The sequence below is a fragment of the Aspergillus pseudodeflectus genome (genome assembly GCF_044049435.1).
Source record: "Aspergillus pseudodeflectus strain CBS 756.74 chromosome Unknown BJX68scaffold_33, whole genome shotgun sequence".
Taxonomy (NCBI): Eukaryota; Fungi; Ascomycota; class Eurotiomycetes; order Eurotiales; family Aspergillaceae; genus Aspergillus; species Aspergillus pseudodeflectus.
In genome coordinates this window covers 106,049-127,001 of record NW_027263809.1, presented here as the reverse complement: position 1 = coordinate 127,001, position 20,953 = coordinate 106,049, and the positions used below count along the sequence as shown (strand labels likewise).

The 20,953-nt window shown below is 51.6% G+C and overlaps 11 protein-coding genes across 11 annotated transcripts; 8 read left to right on the top strand and 3 right to left on the bottom strand.

Moving 5' to 3' along the window:
• Nucleotides 1-52: 52 nt before the first annotated feature.
• On the top strand, nucleotides 53-2,016 carry BJX68DRAFT_241062 (ubiquitin-specific protease UBP6). Its single transcript, XM_071040784.1, has 3 exons — nucleotides 53-134; nucleotides 206-1,846; nucleotides 1,900-2,016. Exons 1-3 carry the CDS (start codon nucleotides 119-121, stop codon nucleotides 1,959-1,961), a joined length of 1,719 nt encoding a protein of 572 aa, XP_070897073.1. The 5' UTR covers nucleotides 53-118; the 3' UTR covers nucleotides 1,962-2,016.
• A 722-nt stretch (nucleotides 2,017-2,738) lies between these two features.
• Nucleotides 2,739-4,266, top strand: BJX68DRAFT_241058 (PaaI family thioesterase). Its single transcript, XM_071040783.1, has 2 exons — nucleotides 2,739-3,219; nucleotides 3,382-4,266. Exons 1-2 carry the CDS (start codon nucleotides 2,785-2,787, stop codon nucleotides 3,757-3,759), a joined length of 813 nt encoding a protein of 270 aa, XP_070897072.1. The 5' UTR covers nucleotides 2,739-2,784; the 3' UTR covers nucleotides 3,760-4,266.
• BJX68DRAFT_241056 (putative MFS drug efflux pump) lies at nucleotides 4,251-6,795 on the top strand. The gene is made up of 5 exons (XM_071040782.1): nucleotides 4,251-4,966; nucleotides 5,039-5,575; nucleotides 5,624-5,996; nucleotides 6,051-6,181; nucleotides 6,234-6,795. Exons 1-5 carry the CDS (start codon nucleotides 4,829-4,831, stop codon nucleotides 6,645-6,647), a joined length of 1,593 nt encoding a protein of 530 aa, XP_070897071.1. The 5' UTR covers nucleotides 4,251-4,828; the 3' UTR covers nucleotides 6,648-6,795.
• A 199-nt stretch (nucleotides 6,796-6,994) lies between these two features.
• BJX68DRAFT_241053 (putative alanine--tRNA ligase) lies at nucleotides 6,995-8,389 on the top strand. The gene is made up of 2 exons (XM_071040781.1): nucleotides 6,995-7,103; nucleotides 7,151-8,389. The coding sequence occupies exons 1-2, from the start codon at nucleotides 7,101-7,103 to the stop codon at nucleotides 8,012-8,014; spliced, it is 867 nt and encodes a 288-aa protein (XP_070897070.1). The 5' UTR covers nucleotides 6,995-7,100; the 3' UTR covers nucleotides 8,015-8,389.
• Nucleotides 7,980-12,929, bottom strand: BJX68DRAFT_126437 (Mtc5p). Its single transcript, XM_071036208.1, has one exon. It carries the CDS (start codon nucleotides 12,677-12,679, stop codon nucleotides 8,348-8,350), a length of 4,332 nt encoding a protein of 1,443 aa, XP_070897069.1. The 5' UTR covers nucleotides 12,680-12,929; the 3' UTR covers nucleotides 7,980-8,347.
• A 270-nt stretch (nucleotides 12,930-13,199) lies between these two features.
• Nucleotides 13,200-14,283, top strand: BJX68DRAFT_126409 (E2 ubiquitin-conjugating protein UBC13). Its single transcript, XM_071036207.1, has 4 exons — nucleotides 13,200-13,512; nucleotides 13,572-13,660; nucleotides 13,714-13,845; nucleotides 13,900-14,283. The coding sequence occupies exons 1-4, from the start codon at nucleotides 13,460-13,462 to the stop codon at nucleotides 14,073-14,075; spliced, it is 450 nt and encodes a 149-aa protein (XP_070897068.1). The 5' UTR covers nucleotides 13,200-13,459; the 3' UTR covers nucleotides 14,076-14,283.
• A 189-nt stretch (nucleotides 14,284-14,472) lies between these two features.
• On the bottom strand, nucleotides 14,473-15,207 carry BJX68DRAFT_241049 (uncharacterized protein). The gene has a single exon (XM_071040780.1). It carries the CDS (start codon nucleotides 14,740-14,742, stop codon nucleotides 14,491-14,493), a length of 252 nt encoding a protein of 83 aa, XP_070897067.1. The 5' UTR covers nucleotides 14,743-15,207; the 3' UTR covers nucleotides 14,473-14,490.
• Nucleotides 15,208-15,394: 187 nt separating this feature from the next.
• BJX68DRAFT_241048 (uncharacterized protein) lies at nucleotides 15,395-16,435 on the top strand (the record flags this gene model as incomplete). Its single annotated transcript, XM_071040779.1, has 2 exons — nucleotides 15,395-16,075; nucleotides 16,145-16,435. Coding segments are annotated over exons 1-2 (644 nt in total), but the record flags the coding sequence as incomplete, so codon positions are not given.
• Nucleotides 16,436-16,546: 111 nt separating this feature from the next.
• On the top strand, nucleotides 16,547-18,155 carry BJX68DRAFT_241047 (60S ribosomal protein eL24). Its single transcript, XM_071040778.1, has 3 exons — nucleotides 16,547-16,717; nucleotides 16,864-17,007; nucleotides 17,205-18,155. Exons 1-3 carry the CDS (start codon nucleotides 16,667-16,669, stop codon nucleotides 17,490-17,492), a joined length of 483 nt encoding a protein of 160 aa, XP_070897065.1. The 5' UTR covers nucleotides 16,547-16,666; the 3' UTR covers nucleotides 17,493-18,155.
• Nucleotides 18,156-18,481: 326 nt separating this feature from the next.
• BJX68DRAFT_268725 (40S ribosomal protein eS30) lies at nucleotides 18,482-19,008 on the top strand (the record flags this gene model as incomplete). The annotated part of the gene is made up of 3 exons (XM_071046166.1): nucleotides 18,482-18,541; nucleotides 18,764-18,868; nucleotides 18,985-19,008. The coding sequence occupies 3 exons, from the start codon at nucleotides 18,482-18,484 to the stop codon at nucleotides 19,006-19,008; spliced, it is 189 nt and encodes a 62-aa protein (XP_070897064.1).
• Nucleotides 19,009-19,837: 829 nt separating this feature from the next.
• Nucleotides 19,838-20,415, bottom strand: gup1 (glucosamine 6-phosphate N-acetyltransferase; the record flags this gene model as incomplete). Its single annotated transcript, XM_071046165.1, has 2 exons — nucleotides 19,838-19,927; nucleotides 19,990-20,415. 2 exons carry the CDS (start codon nucleotides 20,413-20,415, stop codon nucleotides 19,838-19,840), a joined length of 516 nt encoding a protein of 171 aa, XP_070897063.1.
• Nucleotides 20,416-20,953: the final 538 nt, after the last annotated feature.

Sequence of the window (20,953 nt, the reverse complement as noted above, 5' to 3'; positions counted from 1 at the left end):
CTTCTCCAAGGAAGCTGACAATCACCGAAGCTGCTAGATGTATTTACGCCACTGCATCCCCTACAACTTTCCTCTGAAGGCCACCTTCTTACACCCCGGTTACATTCAAGACGATAAGATGGCTTCAATACCAGGTACCTGTCCCAATGACTGATTGATACGCACTCTAGACCCTGGCCAGATCATAGCTAATCCTACACCACAGTTGTCGTCAAGCACCAGGGCAAACGGTACGATGTCGAGCTCGACCCCGAATCCAACGGCGAAACGTTCAAATTTCAGCTATACTCTCTCACCGGGGTCGAGCCGGAGCGGCAGAAAATCTTGGTGAAGGGAGGACAGCTTAAAGATGAGACCTCGCTAGCGTCACTCAAAGCCAAACCCGGCCAGACGTTCATGATGATGGGCACCCCTTCCGGGGCACAGGGCTCTGCGGATTTGGGGCGGCCGAAGGAAGTTGTCAAATTCCTCGAAGATATGACGGAAGCTGAGGCCGCACGAGCAGAGGGCGCCCTTCCTGCAGGGTTGCAGAATCTTGGAAATACCTGCTATCTGAATTCGACATTGCAAACGCTGAGGAGCGTTCCGGAACTACATGAAGAACTTCAGAGATATCGCCCTTCTGGCAGCACTAGTGGTTCTTCTGGGCTTTCAAATCTGAGCAGCCTTGGCCTTGGTGGTCTTGGCGCTGCCGGCGATCTTACATCCTCCTTGAAAGATCTGTTCAAGCAGATGTCGGAGACTCAGGAGGGATTTCCTCCGCTCATGTTTCTCAACGCTCTGAGAAATGTTTATCCTCAATTCGCCCAGAGAGATCGAAACGGACACGGTTATGCTCAACAAGATGCGGAAGAGGCCTGGTCACAAATTGTCTCGCAGCTGCGCCAAAAGCTCACGATCAAAGACGGAGAAGGGGAATCTGCCACCGAAGTGTCGTTTGTTGACAAATATCTAGGGGGACGATTTGAGTCGATCACCGAATGTGATGAGTCGGCAGCTCAGGAGGCCGGTGAACAGCCGAACAACAGCTCCGACGTCTTCTACAAGCTGGACTGCCATATTGGTAAAGAAACAAACCATTTATATGATGGTATCATGGCGGGTCTCGAGGAGAAGATTGAGAAGCATTCACCCGTTTTGGGTCGGGATGCTGTTTATACCAAGCGCTCGCGAATTGCCCGGTTACCCAAATATCTGACGGTCCATTTCGTTCGATTCTTTTGGAAACGCGAAACCCAGAAAAAAGCCAAGATCATGCGCAAAGTCACATTCCCCGCTGAGCTCGACGCTGTTGATTTCTGTACAGATGAACTCAAGAAGCAGCTAGTCCCCATCAGAGACAAGGTACGGGATATTCGAAAGGAAGAAGTCGACGTTGAGCGAGCCCGAAAGCGCCAGAAGCTCGCTCACCAGAGAGAGGAAGATACAAAGGCAGAGGATTCTGCCCAGGAGCCAATGCAGAAGAAAACGGCCACCGAGGAGCGCAAGGAGCAAGCGGCCAAGAACGCCGGCAAGGATGAAAACGCCGCCATGACAGATGTTTTCAAGACTGATGCGGAATACGAGGCCGAGAAGAATGCTTCCATTCTTGCGGCCAAGAAGGAACTTGCTGAGCTTCTTGACCCCAAGCTAGCGGCAGACAGTGGCACCAACAAGACCGGACTTTATGAACTTAGAGGTGTAATTACGCATCAAGGTGCGAGTGCCGATAGCGGTCATTATACCTCTTACGTGAAGAAGAATAGCAGTGAAAGCAAGGAAGAGCGCGATGACAAATGGTGGTGGTTCAACGACGACAAAGTGACCGAGGTGGATGGCTCGAAGATTGAGACTCTGGCTGGTGGTGGTGAGTAGCTTAAGATTTTCTCCGTCGAACATTACTAACGCACTTTGCACCAGGCGAATCTCACTCGGCGCTCATTCTTCTCTACCGTGCTGTCGACCTGCCAACCGCAGAATAAATCAGGCTTCAAGGAATACAAAATCGAGCTCGGGGTTCCACCCTTTTTCTCGGAGGGCCCGTACGGAACCTAGACGCTCTCGCCCGTGGCTAGATACCCTGAGGATTCTTCTTTATAATGCTCCGGAACAGGTCTACAATGTACTTCCAGCATATGACCAAACTAGCCGATAGAATACATTAAGGAACATACTCCAAGCCAGCTGGTCCAGTGACTTTTTTTCTTCCTCGGCAGTCAGATTCATATACAACCGGGAAGAAACGCAATAAGAACTCTAGTTTCTGAATTGGATATCGAGCTCAGGCTTCCCCTAATTATAACCCTAGCTTGCACCACAACTTGACAAATTCTGAGTAGGTTGTAGCTATTGTCGTATTATATGCAGTCAATAATAATGAGCCGTCCCGTATGTAGCAAAAAGAAGAAACTTGTGACGTGGCCGAATCTCAGAGCACAGTCGATAAGGATGGCCCCGAGCTTGACGCGGTTGAACCTCCAGGAATAGGTGGAGGAGAAGACTCCGAAGGAGACTTTTGTCAGGCAATCGTATTACTCGCCAGTTAGCTGTGAGCAGCCAGAATGAGCAGCCGGAGATTGTCAAAAGGGCGCTGACTGGAGGGAGAGAACCCTGAGGGTCAAGCTCACATCAACAATGGGATTGCCGCTCATGGGCTCTGCTGTAAATCAATGGCTTGGCGCACTAAGTGGCTTAAATAGTCACGTGATACTGTGCTACCTCGGCTCTCGATGCGCGTTCTTTTGACGTGACACTGTCTGGCCGTATCCTCTTACAATTGCGCTTCAGGCTTGCAATGTGACAAACATGTTTGGGCTCCATCAGGTTGTACAGTCACAACTGCGATATACAGCAACACGGCCCCCTCTACTCCTTCGATCCCTGCGCCATGGCTCAAGAAACGCAACCACCAGCGCAAGCGCCGCCCATATCTCCCCTCAGCGGTCTTTATGGCTGCGGCGGGTGCTCTATGCAGGGATATTCGGCGGCCTTGGTTTTCGCCTTAGCAAACTTCAATTCGATAAAATGACATCTCCGGCGCCAATTCCGGGGTCGGAGGAAGATGAGTACAGGATGGACCGCATCGAGACGTTCTTTGAGGAGCGTCTGCCTATCGTAAAGCAGCTACGGGAGGATCCGGATTATATCGAAGTTGATGTCTACGGCAATTATTCGTGGGTAGACAAGGAGCAGCGGCTTACGTCTGGCCCGTTGAGTGGGAGCGGGGGACTGGCATTTCAGGTGCGTGGTCTCTCTTTGTTTTGGCCTATCAATGTAGCCGGCAAGCTCTCTTTGAGTTGAGCTCAAGATTTGGCCCCGTTTTCCGAGTCGATCAATGCCGGCAATTAGGGGTCTGAACCTCGGAAGACCGATCGTTCCTCGCTGACTGATTGGTCACCGCAGAGAGTCTTTTGGAACAACCAGCAAAAGAAAGCGATTAACATTGTTTTCATCGGCAAAGGGGTTGAAGGGTGGCCATCTTGTGTGCACGGTGGTGCGCTTGCTACCATACTCGACGAACATCTCGCTCGAGTTGCGATTCAAAATCTGCCTGAGCGCACAGCAGTTACTGCAAACCTGGATGTGAACTACCGGAAGCTATCACCTTCAGACCAGTTCTACGCTGTCCACGCGACGCTGGATCAGGAGCGAAGCACGGATCGCAAGGCTTACGTGAATGGAGAGGTTCGCGATATGGATGGAAACCTCTTGGTCGAATCCTCGGGTCTATTCGTAGTCCCCAGGGGCTATAAACTGAGGAGGCTAGGAGACGCATACTGACCAGGGTTGGCGAAAAAGATTCCCTTTCGTCGCAGCCCTTAGCGGCGAGGCAACAACAAGGATTATACGGAGGCAGTTATCGCCCCTGAGCGCAGAATAAGTCCATGCACTATTTTCAAACAGCAACACGTGAATCACCACTTTACTCGAAGCTCCCACGGATCAGGATCTCCCAATCCTTGCTGTCCAAATTCCCTACAAGCCGTAGAAAAGAAGGGGCAGATGCTTATTACTTCGTCTAAAATTGCCTATCCAACAAAATAGCCCCCTAGAAGGCGACCAGGATCCCGGCTGTGAGCCTCTCGTAAACAATGACAGCGCAAGCGAGTTGGAATTTCGTCCCCTCCCATGACAGGTTTTGACTTCGACTAGCTGCTGGCTCTAAAGCTGCGACAGCTGCTGCCATTGGATGCGGCTATTCCGCCCCTTCATATCCACGTTTTTGAGTGCTGGGATTCTGGAACCCCCGCATTTCCTTGTCCTTGAGTCGCACGCTCGTCCAACCACAATCCTCATCTCGCCTGTCGGCAATGAGCAAGTCTCATCCTTGAGGATTGCCTCGGCCTGTCAAAACGCCATCGATGCCGACTGGCTGTTTCAAGTTCTTGGACGGCGACTCATTCATGTCCATCAGTTGCCCGTAGCGAACTCCGCACTATGAACGCAATGTTACTCCGTGGTCAATATGCAGATCGAAAGAGAGGGGTCTGGGGAAGGGGCCAAGGCACTTCATTGCTACTTAAGGCTTGGAGACCCGCTCTTATATTGTTTCCCCAGTCTTGTCCGAAGCTTGGAGTTCTTTGCCTCATCAAGGACCCGCTTGCTCTTGGTTTGAATCCGCCTATCGTTCGTCAAGATGGTTTCCACCCACACCGACTCCGGTCACTCTCAGGTCGAAGAGAAGACCGCGGGCTCAGATATCAACTTGAAGCCAAACACCAGTCATCAGGAGGTCACTCGAACTGAAGCTGATGAGACAGGAGGCTTTGAACATGGCAATACTCCGGTACAGTTTCGATGTGTCGAGTGGAATAGCACTCTACGACTCCCTGCTGATCCTGGACGATAGATGACCTTTCGCCGATTTATGGGCTTTACAGCCATGGCTTTCTTGTGGACAGGCAGTCAGATCCCTGTTTATCTCTTTGGCGGAATCCCGCCCATCATCTATGGCGATATAGGCGGTGTGGATAGATGGGTTTGGTTTGTATGTTCCTAATTGCGATCTCCCCTTTAAAGTGAGTTAGCTGGCTGACATGATTATTTTACACGGCTTTAGGTCCTTGCAAATCTACTGGCTCTGGCTGGTGTTTGCCCATTTGTTGGCTCTCTCTCTGACCTCATCGGACGCCGCTATGTTGCTCTGATTGGCGCTGCACTGGTTACCATTGGAATGATTGTCTGCACCACGGCGCAGAGTATGAACGCCTTCATAGCCGGGATGGGCGTTGCAGGTGCCGGTGCAGGAGTCAACGAGCTGACGGCCCTGGCTGCGACAGCCGAGATGGCACCGACCCGCCAGCGAGGCAAATACGTTGCTGTTCTAATCTTTACCATTGCTCCCTTTGCACCCTCAGTTTTATGGGCTCAATTAATCGCTGATGCGGGTAACTGGCGGCATGTCGGTGCGTTTTGCACGGCATGGAGCGGCCTTGCTTTTGTCATTACTGCCCTCTTCTATTTCCCCCCGCCACGAGTCAACTCGGAGGGACTCAGCAGGGCTGATATTGTGAAGCGGATTGATTTCGTCGGCGGCTTCCTCAGCATTACCGGTCTGATTCTCTTTATGGCTGGCATGCAGTGGGGTGGATACCAGGTAAGCTATCCACTTCATACAACAGCAGAGCTCAGCTAATAGACACAGTACGACTGGGGTTCTGCGCACGTCCTCGCTCCCCTTATTCTCGGCTTCCTCATGCTAGTGGCCTTTGGCTTCTGGGAAGTCTACGGTGCCGAATATCCCATCTTCCCCAGTCGGCTGAAGCAGGAACCTCGCACCCTTGGCTTGACGCTTGTTATAACATTTATCTCCGGAGCGAACTTCTTCTCAGTCCTCATGTTCTGGCCTACGCAGGCATTCAACGTATATGGCCACGATCCTACTGGCGTTGGCATTCGCGGTCTCCCCATCGGTTTCGGAATCATGGGCGGCGCCTGTATTGTCCTGTGGCTGCTCAGTGTTTTTCGTGGCCACAATAAGGAGCTTATGATTGCTAGCAGTGTCTTGATGACAGCGGGTCAGTTTACCCCGGCAAGCAATGATAGTATTTGTGTATACTGACACCCTGTAGGATGCGGTGCTTTATCCATCGCAACACCCGATAACATGGATAAACTTTGGGGCCTCTTATTTCTTGCGGGACTTGGAATTGGCGGAATCGTGGTCCCAGCCTCAATCATCACAACCATCATCTGCCCTGATGTGAGCCCCCTAAAGACCTTACACCCACCCTACATCAACTAACCACAGTCAGGACCTAATCGCCACCATCTCCGCCCTAACGCTCTCCATTCGCGTTGTCGGTGGCAGCATCGGGTACACAATCTACTACAACGTCTTCATCAACAAATTCATCCCCAACGCCGAACACTACATTGGCGGTGTCATGGTAACTCAGCTCAATATAACCGACGTCGCCCTCATCACCGAGGCCATTGAATTCACGGGCGCCTCGCTTCTCGAGGCTCTGCACCATATCCCTGGCATTGAGGGTAATCAGGCGGCGTACGACGCCGTTGTGAAGGCGGGCCAGATCGCGTACTCGGAGAGTTACAAGTGGGTGTACTATGCGAGCATTGGGTTTGGCGGTGTTTCGATCTTGGCTGCGTGCTTCTTGGGCGAGATTGCGAGTTATATGGATGATCATGTTGCTGTTGTGATGCACTAGGTGCTGATTTGGTTTGTGGGGAACTTTTGTGATATGACATGATTTTTGTTACTCGGTTCTTGGTGGGACGGGGCAGATCTCGTACTCGCGTTGATTATATATACTCCAAGAGGATTCAAAAAATGATCTTTGCTTTATATGACTTTGCTTTCCGTCTATTGCCGGGATATAAAGAAAGTAGGCTATTCAAGTACTTCAAGTTGTTGCCAAGCACAGCCCGAAGCCACTGCAACCCAAGCCTCCTCCCTCATAGATAACGATGCGACCAGAAAGTCTCAGCGCCGTGTAGAAACTGATAGAGCTCGCGGTAACATCCGCGCGCCCTACTACATTCTCCACTCACCTCCGCCACGCTAATCCTACCCCAATCCAAACCCATGTCTATATTCAAATATCCGCTCAACATAAGAATACTAAAAAAGGCTATAGAACAGATCTTGCGTCTTTTCAAAAATGGTCCGCTGACCCCTCCTTTATCTGCACGGAAAACTAACATCATCAAGGCCCCAACTGAAGCCCTATATCTCGACAACTCCTCACTGCACACAACCACAACGCAGCTCATCTCCTGCCAGCCCGTCTCAAGCCTAGACGAGCAGACCAAGCGCTTAGCAAAGAACATCGCAGCCGAAGACTTTGCCGTCGTAACCCAGCAAACAATTTTCTATGCACAGGGCGGCGGACAGGCAAGCGATACGGGGTTCATCGTCCGCGAAACACAACGAGGTCAAAGTCAAGACCAAGATGACAAATTCGAAGTTCTCCTCGTCCGAAAAACCCTCGACGGGATGATCCTCCACTTTGGCCGGTTCCTCGCTACAGAAAGTCAAGTCAGTCAGCCTTCATCATCTTTCTTCTCGCCTGACCAAACTGTATCCCTGAGCATCGACCGCGCGAAACGGAACTACCATTCGCGTCTCCATACAGCAGGCCATATTCTTGGCCTCGCGATGCACCAGCTAGAACCGATCCTCGGTCGCCGGCAAGAACTCAAAGCAAACCATTTCCCGGGCGAAGCGTCGCTTGAATTCGAGGGCCTCTTGTACAACGATAAACACAAATCGCTTATCCAGGAGAAAGTCGACGAAATTGTTGCGCAGGCTCTGCCTGTGAAGTGTTCGTGGTGGGATCCTGCCCAGGTGGAAGCGAAAAAGGAAGAACTGAGATTGGTTGAGGGACGGCTGGAGGAGGTAGGTGCGATGGGGAGGGTGAGGGTTGCGGAGATTGCGGATCTGGATGCGAGTCCGTGTGGAGGGACGCATGTGGAGAGTACGGCCTTGACTGGGAGGATTACGATAAGGAAGATTTCAAGGGTTAAGGGCGGGAGTCGGGTTTCGTATGAGGTGCCTGTTGATTTTGACTTTTAGGTAGATTATAGAGACTGAGGGACAAGATAACCGCTGCAGAAGGCTGATAGAGCATTCTGGAAGCCCGGTGGAGCAGAAAAAAAGTTCCCGTAGTAGGTATAAAAAAGGGGAGAGCTGGACGCGCAAAAGAAGGCGTTGGGGGCGATGATTCCAGTGCGGTTCTTGGGTTGCCGCATGTTGTTTAGTGGCTACCACTTGGGAGTAAAGGACGAGGGGGTGAGGGTTACTGGAGAGGGATGTGGAGGGTGTTGTTAGGAGACTTCGTGAAAATAGAGAAAACATGTCATTCAACGTATGGGTATATGTCTAAATGCAGGGATATAATCATGCTAATTAGCTTAGTACCTGATTCATAGACGACTTCTTGGGAACAAATGCAGAATTTGGGGTTTTGGGCTTTCGCTTGTCCTCCTTGCCACGCAGGCCTCTGCTAAGGCCCCCTCCAAGGCCTCTGGCAAGCGAGGCAAAAGGCGACGCGTCCCAATGTTCCAGTGCATCTTCAGGTTGGCCGAGATTGGCCACGTGGGCGATGGATTTTGGTCCATCCAATTGTTCGATTCGTCCTTTGTAAAGGGAACTATCGCTTTCCGCTAGCGGCGACGGTGGTTGGCTCCAGGGTGCTGCGATGTCAATCACCGCGTGGTCTGCGCATTTGCAACCACAGCCACTAGGGCAGAACTGCGGATCCACCTCATGTTCGTTATCATCCCCTAAGGGCAAATCTGAAATGGTAGCAGCCCAGTCGCGAGCGCAACTGAAGCAACAGACGTGGCCGCATCCGAGGCAGGGCGTGAGCATACCCTCAACGACTTCGTGGCATATCGCGCACGGAAGTTTGATTGGTAGCGGTCGTTTAGGCTTGCAATGAGAACAAATTAGTGGCACGGTTGCTCCCTTGATATTGTTCTTGGCGGCCGTTACTGCGGTGTCGACGGCATTCTGGATCGTGAATATAGATAGCTGCTGAGGTTGTCCACACCCAACGCAATGCCGTTGGATCCCTAGTCCCCTACTCTCCTCGCCCGTCGCTGGTTCAGTTGAGCCTCTGCGAGCATAACCAGAGAGCGTGAACGAGTCTTCAGGGCTTTTGAGGGTCCGAGCGCGACTGTCGCGCGTTTGTGTCGCTGTATCGCCGATTTTCAGGATTTCACTGCGCTGCAGCGGTAGCCCCCAGATAGAAAGTAAATGTGCATATGCTGAGCGATAAGACCGGTATAATGAGCCCTTCTTCGGATCAAGAAAGGTGTTCAGGGTCGTGCTATCAGTGTCAAAAGCGCCCTGGTTCTTCAGCACTGTGCGGACCTTCCCTTTGCTCCTCGGTATCCGGGTTCGCTCACTCTCGGTATCCGAATGGGTCTGCGAGGTAACTGCTGTAGATGTCGCGAGATATTCCGGAATTGCAGACGCAGGTTTGAAGTGGGGGGTATTCGGGGTCCACGTCCCAGAGCTTGTCGTGGCCTGGGGGCTTTCGCTTTGTCCCTGCCTCCTTTTCAGCAAACCCCCTGCAGGAGGAGATGCGGAAGATGGGGCAAATGTGAAAGATCGCGAAAGGGAAGAAGCGAGAACAGACCCAAATCCCGAGCCACTTCGTGGCTGTGATTGCTGATCAGGCGAAGCAGCTAGAGACGGGTTCTGTGTGACTGCCTTCCTCTCCGTAGCTAGCGCACCGGTACGAGGAAGGAAAGGAGGCGTTGTACCAGTGGAAAACGGCGGGGTGGTTCCAGTGCGCCATATTTCAGATGACGAGCGTCCAGAACTATGTGTAGCAGGCGTAGCATGACTGTCTTTTGGCGTGGAAGTGAGGGGCGTCACTGCCTGAGACTTGTCTATCCCCGCACTCGGAGGCCCATAAAAGTCAATAGAAAACGCGTCATTTTCTGCTGGCTTCGATACTGTCATCGGTTCTGGTGGAGTCCGGTCGAGATTCGGCTCACACAGGACGCAGGAAAGCATCGCGACCATTTGAATATCGCCAGTCCGTTCAAAATGCTCTAATAGAGCAGGGATGAGCCACTGGCCACCATAAGGATGATTCCCCCATTGAATCACACCCGTTGTATCCAGAAGAGAGCGATCACCATGGACAGTGTCATAACTTAGATCTATTGCACTGTCCTTACGCTGAATTTGCGAGACTCCGTGGGCATTTTTTGGGATGGGTGACCCTGGTGTTCTGTTTTCATGCAGGATAAGTTTAACCAAGCCCCATATACGGGCCAGCTCACCGTAGCCAAGTTCAAGGGCAACCTCTGCGTTGTGAGCGCAGACGTCGACAACCTTACCGCATATGCGGTACCTACACGCCAACTCCCGTTTGGCCGGCAGTAGGCTGCCCAAGTCGTGTATGGAAATCACGTTCTGCGCTGTGTCAGAAGATCGTGCAGTCGCACCTCCAACAGTCGACCTTTGGGAGTTATCCGTCGACCGTGGCCGGTAAAAGCCGAGACTACCGGCACTGCGCCATGTTTGCGGTGTCGGGAACCGATGTTGAAGGCCTGAAAGAATGCCGGACGATCCGGAAGAGCTTGAGGTCTCAGCTTCAGAGTCATCGGAGTATTCGGAAGCACCGTCATCAGTGCTGGTTATAGTGCCTATGTTTCGTGGCCCAGGGGAGCCCGTCTCAAAGCGCCCAAACCTCTCAAACACTTTCTCAGATCTTGACAGCCTCGTCATCTCCTTGAAGCCTAGGTTCTCGAGGGAGTACGCTGAATTATCCTTCTTCGTGGGGAAGAAGCATACTAACCGGCCGTCCTTCGCCCAAACAGCACCACACACCCTTGCCACAGGAACCATCACGTTGGCGTTAACAGGTCGGATGAGCTCAGAGCTCATCGCTAGATCTTGACTTTGGGACATGCCAACTTCATCCTCGTCACTTGATTCTTCGCCGCCGACCTGACCATTGGTTGGAGATTTGACGGTCTCTGCTGTTTCGCCTAGAATCCACGCGATGCTTTCTTCAAGGTTGCTTTCGCCTAACAGATAACGGACGACTCCTTCAAGGCATCCACGTTTGTGAGACAAATATGTCTCGGAGATTGTCTGTAACTCAGCGGCAATCTTATTGACTAGCTCATCTGTGACAGCAGTAGTTTTTTGCACGACGAATGTTGGCACCGAATCCCTAGGGTAGTCTGGTGGAAATTTGATATCCACTCGAATGAAAAGCGAAGAAGCCCCTTCCTCGCCCCATGGCCCATGCAAAGATATTGTCGCCTTCCGCCGCCTGATGTCAACTGACTCAAAAGCAACCTTTGTGAACTTTTCGCCAACATGGGTAATCTCATCGCCAAGAGTTTCAATGTCCCAGCCCGATATTTTCACCCCACGCATCCAGGCGATGGGATTGGTGTCTGCCCTCAGGCCTGGTCTCCCCTGCATCCCTATTCTCGAGTCTGCATTGGCACCTTGAATCCAGGCTGGAGCATATGGTATCGAGATTGTGTTTATCCCCACTCCACGAGATGGTGGCGATATGGCACTCTCGAAGGCTGGTGACAATGGAGACTCATCCCCGTCCTCAACACCAACATTGGGATCACGGAAGCTCCTGTAAAGAGCCCCTTTGCGAGTGATGTTTAGGTTTGAGATGAATGATTTTCCCTTTTCGTAGCCAACTCGTTCGAGAACCTCAGAGTCGACTCGATGTAGGCGAAGTTCCTTGTCGGTTCCCCAAGACACTAGTTGAAATTCTCTGTTGTCAATGCCGTCCACGACGTTGCCACGAGCCCTCCAAAGAAATTCCTTTACTTGTCCTTTGTGACGGGGAAAACTATGTACTGGGGGAAGGTGACCCTCGGGGTCGGTGCCCTCGACAGCTCTGCGACTGTACAGATGGAGATCGCTATTGCCCCTCTGGGGCATTGCCAAAACACCCCAGCCAAAGGGTGTATTTCGTGCACGCCACACAGGAAAAGGCGTCTTGATTACCTTTTCCGGTACGTCGTCCTCAATAGTGTAATCCCAGAACTTTATTGTCTTGTCTAGAGAACATGTCGCTAAAGCACCAGGTCGGACTCTATTCCAATCGACCCCATAGATTTTCGTATCGTGAGCCTCTATGGATCGGATTGGGTAGGCACCCATTCTCTTGTCCCATATTCTAAGGAATTTGTCGTGCGAACTGGCAATAATATTGGGATTCTGTCGATTCCATTTGACTTGTGTTGCGCCCGCAAACCAATCAGAGACAGATATGGCCGGCCGAGAAGGAGTTCGAAGATCCCAGCAGTGGACAAAACTATCCACAGCGCACGTTGCAAGGATGTCGGGATGGTGTGCAGAGAAATTTATATCCGTGATGGCACGGGTATGAGCATGCAGGACATGTTCAATCGAGTTCTGATAGCTCTGCATCGCCAAATTCCACACCAACGCCTTCTGGTTTGACGTGCTCACTACCCAATAGTCTCGAGCAGCAAACGGAGACCACTGAACGTCTGCAACTTCCCATGGCGTATGATGAGGGAGATATCGAGGTGGAGAATACGGCGAGTCTAAGTCGATAATGTGGAGGCCCTCCTTGGAAGCGAGAACCACATCTCGGCCGCATGGGGAAATGGACATAGAACCAACCGGCTGGTCGACATGGAAAGAGCTGTCCTCGCCGAATGTTGGACTCTCAAAGGCCGACGTCAATGGCCTCGGTTCGTTTGAGTCGGACATTTTTGGCAGCAACCCAGCCTCAGACGCACCAACCTGTGGGTCAAGATCCAAGCGGCTTCAGAGACGTCGACCTCAAGAGGCCAGTAAGCGCATTGACCACAAGATCCGAACGGTATTAAACGGCGCTTTCATTTCGCTGCAATGATGCAATCGATATCAGTAATTTCATTGGACCGGGCTCAAGAAGCTATTCCAAAGCATGGCGCATGGTGTGTGGTGGAAGCCCGGCTTCGATTGCTGGATTGCCAAACTAAAAGCTTCGGTTAGCGTAAGAGACATCAGGAAGCGGGTAAGAAGTTCTACCAGGGCAACAAGTCAGAGGTGCAGCTCTAAAGGAGGAGAGTGTTGGGTGCAGTGGAGATGTGCCGCAATGGTTTGTCGAAGCTCCCGCCCTCGATCGCAACCCCAGTCCGGAGTTAAGGAACCACTTCCGCCAAGATGATTGCCCGCGTCTGTGGATTGCCTGCCTTACCGTACCACTACGGATTCCTGGAGAGACCCAGAATGCAAGGCCGGCCCCTCCGTTGGTTACGTCGCTGCTCTTTTCGCCGATAAGTTCTGTTGATACCGCTACTCTGCTCCAACCATCTTTTGGAGAATCTGCTCCAGATCTTTCTTGCGGCTGCGCTCGGAAAACTTCGGTTTACTGCGAAAAATCCGACTTCCACAACCGGCACGAGGGGAAGTTATTGCATAAAGAACCGGCTCACCCCGCTTTGGGATACTCTCAAGCATAACTACCTACTCTGAAGCCTAGCGGGATTTCAGCCGCAGCACACGATGGCCTTGCCAAAAAGAATCATAAAGGAAACAGAACGCCTTTTGGCGGAGCCGTACGTCCAAAAAGTACTTGGAAGTTTGGATTCACAAACTAATCTATAAGTCCTTGCAGGGTTCCTGGCATCACAGCGGTACCTCACGAAGACAACCTGCGGTATTTCGATGTTACCATCCATGGTCCAGCACAGTCTCCATACGAAGGTAAAGCACCGTCAGAAGAATGATATCAACGGCGGTCGTTGACCATAAATCAGGTGGAATTTTCCGTCTCGAGCTCTTCTTGCCTGAAGACTACCCGATGACTCCCCCTAAGATCCGGTTCCTTACCAAGATCTACCACCCTAACATCGACCGTCTTGGGCGGATTTGCCTCGACGTCCTGAAGAGTATGTCCTCCGGACTCAAATCCTTCAAAGCGTTTCAGGACTAACCCCTGCTAGGCAACTGGTCTCCGGCCTTGCAAATCCGTACGATCCTGCTATCAATTCAGATCCTGCTAGGAGCCCCAAACCCTGATGATCCCCTTGCGAACGACGTGGCCCAGCGATGGAAGGAGGACGAGGCAGCCGCAATTCAGACCGCGAAGGAATGGACCAGGACCCATGCAATGACTTAGACGTTTTGATAGCGCCAATTTAGTTGCCATGAGAATGGCACCCGACGACATTTTGATGAGACCATGAGGAAAAGTATCGATGCGACCTTGGCATTCTCCACATTGATATATTGGGTCGATTTTCTTCCAAGTCCTCTTTATCACTTCCTTACATGAGGGCAGAGGCTGCGTACTTTTTCGATTACATCTGCATTCCAACCGATATTTGGTTCGTTCTACCCTGACTCGATTGTGTACGTGGGAGAGCGGACTGCTCATCTTCCACGTTCCAGGCATTTCATATTATCTTTCTTGCATGGATCAGTACTGTCCAAGATTTTCATAGAACCGTTCTTCAATAGATTTTACCTTCAAAATCAAATAACACATACTAGTACTAGACTAGTACGCGGAAGCTCTTCGTAGCCGCAAACACTCAAGATAATACCCCCCTTCCTCCGAAATCCCCTTCTACAATAGTACCACCAACTGTTAGGGTTAGCATACATCCAGGAAATACAATCTTGAATAGGTATCTAAACATGACTTGAATCTGACTTGATCTATCTCGTCTGCTCCCTTTAGTTTGTTTTGGTGCTTGGTGTGTAGTCTCTCTCAGTAAAGGCAATGTTGACTTGGCACATGTTTTGGTAGCCCTGTGAAATGCGCGCAATTGCCATGTAGCCATGAAGAGACCTCATTAACACTATTACTCTGGAAGATTTCTCTTAGGCTCTTGCCTTTAGAGTGCATCTATCCTTGCGTACATGATTCTCTTTGCACAACTCTCGGCGCTGACTGTCGCATTCCCTTGTCTTTATAACTTGGGCACACAGCCATCTCTTTAGAACACCATGCCAAACAAGTTCAAGAGGAAGAAGGCACACAAAGCAAAGGAGCGTATCAGGTAGGAACTCCCCTTTCTTTACGCCCAGTTTTGCGGCTTCGAGTCAACACAGTTTTGTACTGTTACTGACGCCCACAGCAACACCGAAGAGAAGCCTGGTGGCTCTGAGGTCGACAAGTCGGCTGCAGATATCACCAAGGGCGTCGAAAGCTCTCTTCATATTGAGGATACCAAGCCCGTTGACGACTCTCCTCAGCAGAAACCCGTGGACGAGTTGGCTCAAAGTCCTGAGCAACAACACCTCGCTGTGACCGACTCTCCCAGAGAGGGTTCATTCAGAAAACGCATCCGAGCTCTCACTGGAGGCTCAACCAAATCGACTAACAGAGAGAGCTGGGAATCCAGATCTTCGACCTCTATGAGCTCGCGTTGGCTAGCTCCATTCCGCGAAGCCAGCATGTCTCTCTCGCCTAGAAAGGTGTCTGGATCCCCTCCTGGTGTTATGCGATATATCAGAGCACCTCACGGTACGGCATAACACAGCGTCCTCCTATACCTTGAATGATAGCTGATGCTGCTTTCGTTAGATTACATGATCATCGATCTCGACTACTTGGAGGATGAGATCATGAACAACGGTCTCAACAGCGGTCTTGCCGGTAGCGGAGAAGGCAAAAATGAGCAGTCTGATGGAGAGCCTCTTGCGGAGCCGAAGAAATGTGCACGTTTGGCGGAGTTGGTGAGATGGTTCTCATCTTTTGACAAGAACCACGTACTAACACAAACGAAGATCCTCTATGTCCGCCGCGCGACCGGAACCGAGATCAAGCCGATCAATCTTCTTGATCCCAAGGTCCGTCGCAGACAGGGCGACGCTAGGGCCTGGAACCATAGGAACCTCCGGTGCATCCGCTGCCCTGGTCCCTGTCCCGTTTGCAAGGTAGCCTGCTGCCTGCGCGAAGAAGCCCGGGCCAAGGTGCACGATGGATCTTTGGAGGGGGAGGACCTCGAAAAGGTCAAGCGCCTGATCGAGATTATCGAATTCCTCGGTCCTCACGCCAAAGACGCGGACACCTACTCGCAGTGCTCCCCCCCTGATGGATGTGGCCGCCGTGTGTGTCCAGACTGCTGTGGCGTCTGTCCAAACAAAATCTGTCGCGACATCCAGTGCGTGGTAAGTCTTTTCCCTCATATGTTCAACGCTGCTTGAGTTACTGATCAGTGACACGCAATGGCGAAACAGGCATGCAAGGATCGCCCCTGGGAGAATTGCGACTGGCATGATTGAGCTGACAGACGTTGGAGATCCCACGAGCCGTGCTTCAAGTATCAGGTTTCAGGCTTTAAATGAACAAGCACGATCTTTCATTGCTTGTTTTCAGTGGACAGACGGAAGTGAAGTCGGAAAGCGGTACGGGATCGATGGAATTGTTGTATTGAATGCTCCTAAGGATTGTACCGCGACAGTAATCCTGTTACATAGCGCAGATAGTACTAAGAAACATGTTCAGGGGCCAAAAACCCAATATCCAGCCCCGTACAGCGATGCAAATAAAGCATACCAGAGAGCTCCAAGTATAGAAGGTCGAGAAAGCCAAGGGTGAGGGCTATCTGGTCACGTGGGGGCCGCTTAGCGAGGCTCCGCACCAACCACCACAATTGTCAGTCTTGCGAAGCAAGCCGCCGAAGAGACCGATTCGACTCACCCAACGCCAAACACCGACACCATCTCGTCAACCCCGGCTGCGCATCTCTAACGTTCAAGATGCGTACCTACGACGACTCTTTCAGCGGCCAAAAGATCTACCCTGGCAAGGTGCGTTTTGTCCTGTCCGCCAAAGACCCTTCGATCAATTCCTGCCCTTCGATATCCGACAACGACAAATTTGCGTTTCGATGGAAAACGGCCACCAATGCAAGATTGTGAGGATATATGTTGACAATGGTTTTTTCGTGTTACAGGGTAAGCTGTACGTCCGTGGCGACAGCAAGATCTTCCGCTTCCAGAATGGAAAGTCCGAATCCCTCTTCCTCCAGCGCAAGAACCCTCGCCGGATAGCTTGGACTGTCCTCTACCGCCGTCAGCACAAGAAGGGTATCTCTGAGGTCCGTACCGCCTTTTTCTTTACCCCTGGATGAATTTGGAAATTGGGAACGATGCGTTGGGAAGGGGGAATGATGTACCGATCGGGTACTAGCGGAGGATCATGAAGACGGAGAGTGCGACAGACGACAGATGGAGGGATAATATCGGTTGTGCGATGAAAAACAGAATACTGACGGATTGTTTTGAACGTAAACAGGAGGTTGCCAAGAAGCGCACTCGCCGCGTCGTCAAGCACCAGCGTGCCATCGTCGGTGCCTCCCTCGATGTGATCAAGGAGCGCCGCTCCCAGCGCCCCGAGGCCCGTGCCGCCGCCCGCCAGCAGGCCATCAAGGAGGCTAAGGAGAAGAAGGCCGCCGCCGAGAGCAAGAAGAAGGCCGACAAGGCCAAGTCCGCCGCCTCTGCTGCCAAGGGTGCTGCTCAGCGCATCCAGAGCAAGCAGGGTATTAAGGGCTCTGCCCCCAAGGTCGCTGCCAAATCTCGTTAAGGAATCTAAATAACGGTCTGGCTGGGGCTTGGGAAGGGCGCTGAAAGGCAAGAGTTCATGGACGGAATTTGGGTGGTTACTGGAGCTGGAATATGTCTTTTCCCTATCACACAAAATGAAATCTTTCAAACCTTATCGGCGTACAAGACGGTTTCTTACGGATTCAACGGCTTCCTTGTGCTGTACCATTTGCGCCACTGTTTTTTGCCGTGGGTTCTCACCATGAGATGAAAAGGACGTGATATGCGGCTTGTCGGTATCGTGCTTTTGTAAATCCATACATGAGCTTGCTGCTCGAGTTCGCACCAAATCAAGCATTTAAGAGTCAGCATTGTTGCTACAGCAGAAAGTCAGACTTGGTCGGCGTAACTCCATCGCTATGCTAGAAAGTAGAAACACCAGTCCCAGGCCGGTGTCCGAGAGAAGACACATTTATTCCCAGATCAACTATACAGGCTTCCAACTTCTCCGGAAAGCGGTTAACCCATAACTTCCCCATATCTCCGCTATCCCTTCAAGCCGCAGGTGTCGGATGACGATATCCCCTTGAAGGCTTGAACTATGGTAGGGCTCAAACCTAGGTTAACCAATACGGCGTCATGATCTATATGACGGCGCCATTTCAAACCACGTCCCGGGCTTAGGCAGCAAATCTATCGTAAGATCATCGGAAAAGGTGGCTACGAGGATCCAGATGCCGTATAAGCATTAAACAGGTACAACCACAACCGGACAAGCCAGAAACCTCTCGCACCCTAAAGTCGATGCCTGAGGTTTCAAGATAGCCAAGCCCGAGTCGCTGACTCACCGGCCTGGTCCGCCGCCTTCCCGAACGGAGTTTGCCATCTCGCTTACGCCCCAACTAGCGCGAATCGCCCACAGAAGCCAGTGACTCAGTCGGCAACCACCACGAAACCCCCCTTTGACGTTCCCACCTCGACTTCAGTCAACTTTCCCATTTTCAGTCGACAAGTTACACATCCAGCAACATGGGTAAGGTTCACGGATCTCTCGCTCGTGCGGGTAAGGTTAAGTCTGCGACTCCTAAGGTGGGTTATCCTCTTTCTTTCGTCTTTTTCGAGGGTGGCGTTGCGGGAGTGATTTGCGGGCACGGAGGACGGATTTCTGCAGCAGCTGGACTATGAGGAAGAGGAGGGAAGTCTGTGGGATATTGATCTGGGCTGGTTTCGATGCTGCATGGGATTTCGGTGTTGGAAAGCGATTTTCAGGACCAGGAATCCGAGGCTGACGATTTCCCTTGAATCATACAGGTCGAGCCCCAGGAGAAGAAGAAGCTCCCCAAGGGCCGCGCCATGAAGCGCCTCAAGTACACTCGTCGTTTCGTCAACGTCACCATGACCGGTGGCAAGCGGAAGGTACGTTTTTGATATGGAGGATGGGACCAGGCGTAGCGAGGTCCAGTCCTCTCACGCCGACCTGTCCCAACCCAACGATGACCGCTCCGGATACCGAGGCTAATGAATAACTACAGATGAACCCCAACCCCGGCAACTAGATACCCCTACCTAGCCAAGGGAGGAACCGGTAATCGCGACGGTTAAATGACGATGACGACTACGAACGAAAAGAAGAAGAGACACAATACTCGGTCCGGACGGTTGCCCGCGTTTTTCCGAACAATCGTCCTCTAGTCAGAAAAGGAATCATATCAACGCCGACGTGGAAGCAACTCGAGATTTCGATCCAGAAAAGGAGCCGGACCTTGGGGGAATGGTTTGCGGGTGTTTTCTTTTCATGCGCGACTAGTTTCTAAATGGGCTTGGTATCTTTTTTTATCATCATCATCAAATGGGAATTTCAACTTCAATACTGGGAATTGAATTCGAGTGTTTTTCTTCGCTCAACCTGTCGCCGGTCTCTGCACTTGAACGGACGTAATGAATATTTCGCTTCGCTTCATGGGAGCGGCGTTTGTGCAGCGCTACTGCATGCAGTTTGTCAGTGATGTGGATTTCATGTCGTAGCTGCATTTGTCTTCACCTCTCGCCCTCGTAGACCTCTAGCGAGTCTGCTTCATTTATGTGTCTCCGCACGGCGCACATTGCACCCAAGGCACCAATGTCCCATGACGCTGGCTTCCACCTCAATCTCAACTCGCAAGCAGTCACATACCGGGAGTGTTCCTACAGTGACCAGAGGAAGTGGTGGATATGAAACAGCCATCTTAATCTAGGTATAATAAGTCTATCTATACTTCATGGACGGCGGTCAGCACAAACCAGTCCTGACCGTCTCTGAACACCAGCAGAGACAAGCTCTCAAAACCGAACAAGCACATAACCAGCTATTTACTCGTTGCTCCATACTCCGTGCTCATCTAGCCCCTAGTAATAATGAGCCATCTCCAACCCAGCCTTCCTGAACCCACACTTGAGGTAAAATCCCTCATTCGTTTCTGAGCAATCGAGAATCGTCTGTCGTCCCCAGTTAGCCTCTCCCCACCCCATCCCAGACAAGCGAAATGAGGAAAACACACCTTATAAGCCCCAACCTTCTCTGCAATAAAATCCAGCGCCTGAATCAACCGAAGCCCCAGCTTCTTCCCCTGCTGCCCCTTCTCAACCGCAATATCCTCAATATGTCCAACCATCCCGAGCGAGTGAATGAACTTGCGCTCAACAATCAGGCTCCCCGTTGCGACGATCGCGCCCTTCTCGTCCTCAATCACAATCATGTAGTACTCGTCATTGCGGGCGGAGATCCAGTCGTACCGCGTGTTCCAGGCTTCCTCTGAAATGTCGCCGACGGTTGTGAGAACGCGCAGCACGTCGAGGTAGCCCTTGTTGTAGTCGGAGCGCGCGAGGGGGCGCAGCTTGTAGCCCTCTGGGAGGGAGGCGGAGACGGTGGGGGAGATGAGGGTTGTTGAGAAGAGGGGGGTTTCCGGGGTGGTTGAGTTGGTCATTGTGATTGTGATAGGTGTCGATCGGTCGAATGGTTGAGGCGGATTGTTCAATAGACAGTTGACCTGTGGCTGGAAGGAAGAAGATGTGATGACTTCGAGATGTCACGAATAAGAGGGGTGCGAGAGGCTCAATTCAGCGGTGAGTCGCGATTGAGTGGCTGTCTTGAGTGATTGCCGTTTCAAAGTGACTTGAAGATCAATTGGTCAATGGGAGGCTTGAATATGAGTAGCAAGAATGCGATTGAAGCGCAAAGGAATTCGAGGAGGTGAGGGAGATGAAAAACTGTCAACAAAGGAAGGGTTGAGGCGGAGTTCCGTACCTTATACCAGGAGAACTTGTCGGAGCTGAACCACGGTCCCACTCTAAACACTCACGGATTGGACGGCTAGAAGTATTTTTAGACCTGGTTCTACACTTCGAGATCTGGAGACTTTGATTCCGTCGGATTATATGAAGGAGGATCATTCCATAGTCAATTCGCCATGACTCCCTTCGTAGTAAACATGGAGAGGAGTGGCGAAAAGGGTCCGGCTACTA

Coding starts and splice junctions, on each gene's coding strand:
- BJX68DRAFT_241047 (XM_071040778.1), top strand. CDS start 16,667: ATGCGTACCTACGACGACTCTTTCAGCGGCCAAAAGATCTACCCTGGC. Junction 16,718..16,863: donor AAAAGATCTACCCTGGCAAG/GTGCGTTTTGTC, acceptor TTCGTGTTACAG/GGTAAGCTGTACGTCCGTGG. Junction 17,008..17,204: donor ACAAGAAGGGTATCTCTGAG/GTCCGTACCGCC, acceptor GAACGTAAACAG/GAGGTTGCCAAGAAGCGCAC.
- BJX68DRAFT_241049 (XM_071040780.1), bottom strand. CDS start 14,742: ATGGCTACATGGCAATTGCGCGCATTTCACAGGGCTACCAAAACATGT.
- BJX68DRAFT_126437 (XM_071036208.1), bottom strand. CDS start 12,679: ATGTCCGACTCAAACGAACCGAGGCCATTGACGTCGGCCTTTGAGAGT.
- BJX68DRAFT_126409 (XM_071036207.1), top strand. CDS start 13,460: ATGGCCTTGCCAAAAAGAATCATAAAGGAAACAGAACGCCTTTTGGCG. Junction 13,513..13,571: donor GAACGCCTTTTGGCGGAGCC/GTACGTCCAAAA, acceptor AAGTCCTTGCAG/GGTTCCTGGCATCACAGCGG. Junction 13,846..13,899: donor TTGCCTCGACGTCCTGAAGA/GTATGTCCTCCG, acceptor AACCCCTGCTAG/GCAACTGGTCTCCGGCCTTG.
- BJX68DRAFT_241056 (XM_071040782.1), top strand. CDS start 4,829: ATGACCTTTCGCCGATTTATGGGCTTTACAGCCATGGCTTTCTTGTGG. Junction 5,997..6,050: donor CAGTGTCTTGATGACAGCGG/GTCAGTTTACCC, acceptor GACACCCTGTAG/GATGCGGTGCTTTATCCATC. Junction 6,182..6,233: donor CAACCATCATCTGCCCTGAT/GTGAGCCCCCTA, acceptor AACCACAGTCAG/GACCTAATCGCCACCATCTC.
- BJX68DRAFT_241062 (XM_071040784.1), top strand. Junction 1,847..1,899: donor TGAGACTCTGGCTGGTGGTG/GTGAGTAGCTTA, acceptor ACTTTGCACCAG/GCGAATCTCACTCGGCGCTC.
- BJX68DRAFT_241058 (XM_071040783.1), top strand. CDS start 2,785: ATGTTTGGGCTCCATCAGGTTGTACAGTCACAACTGCGATATACAGCA. Junction 3,220..3,381: donor GCGGGGGACTGGCATTTCAG/GTGCGTGGTCTC, acceptor TGGTCACCGCAG/AGAGTCTTTTGGAACAACCA.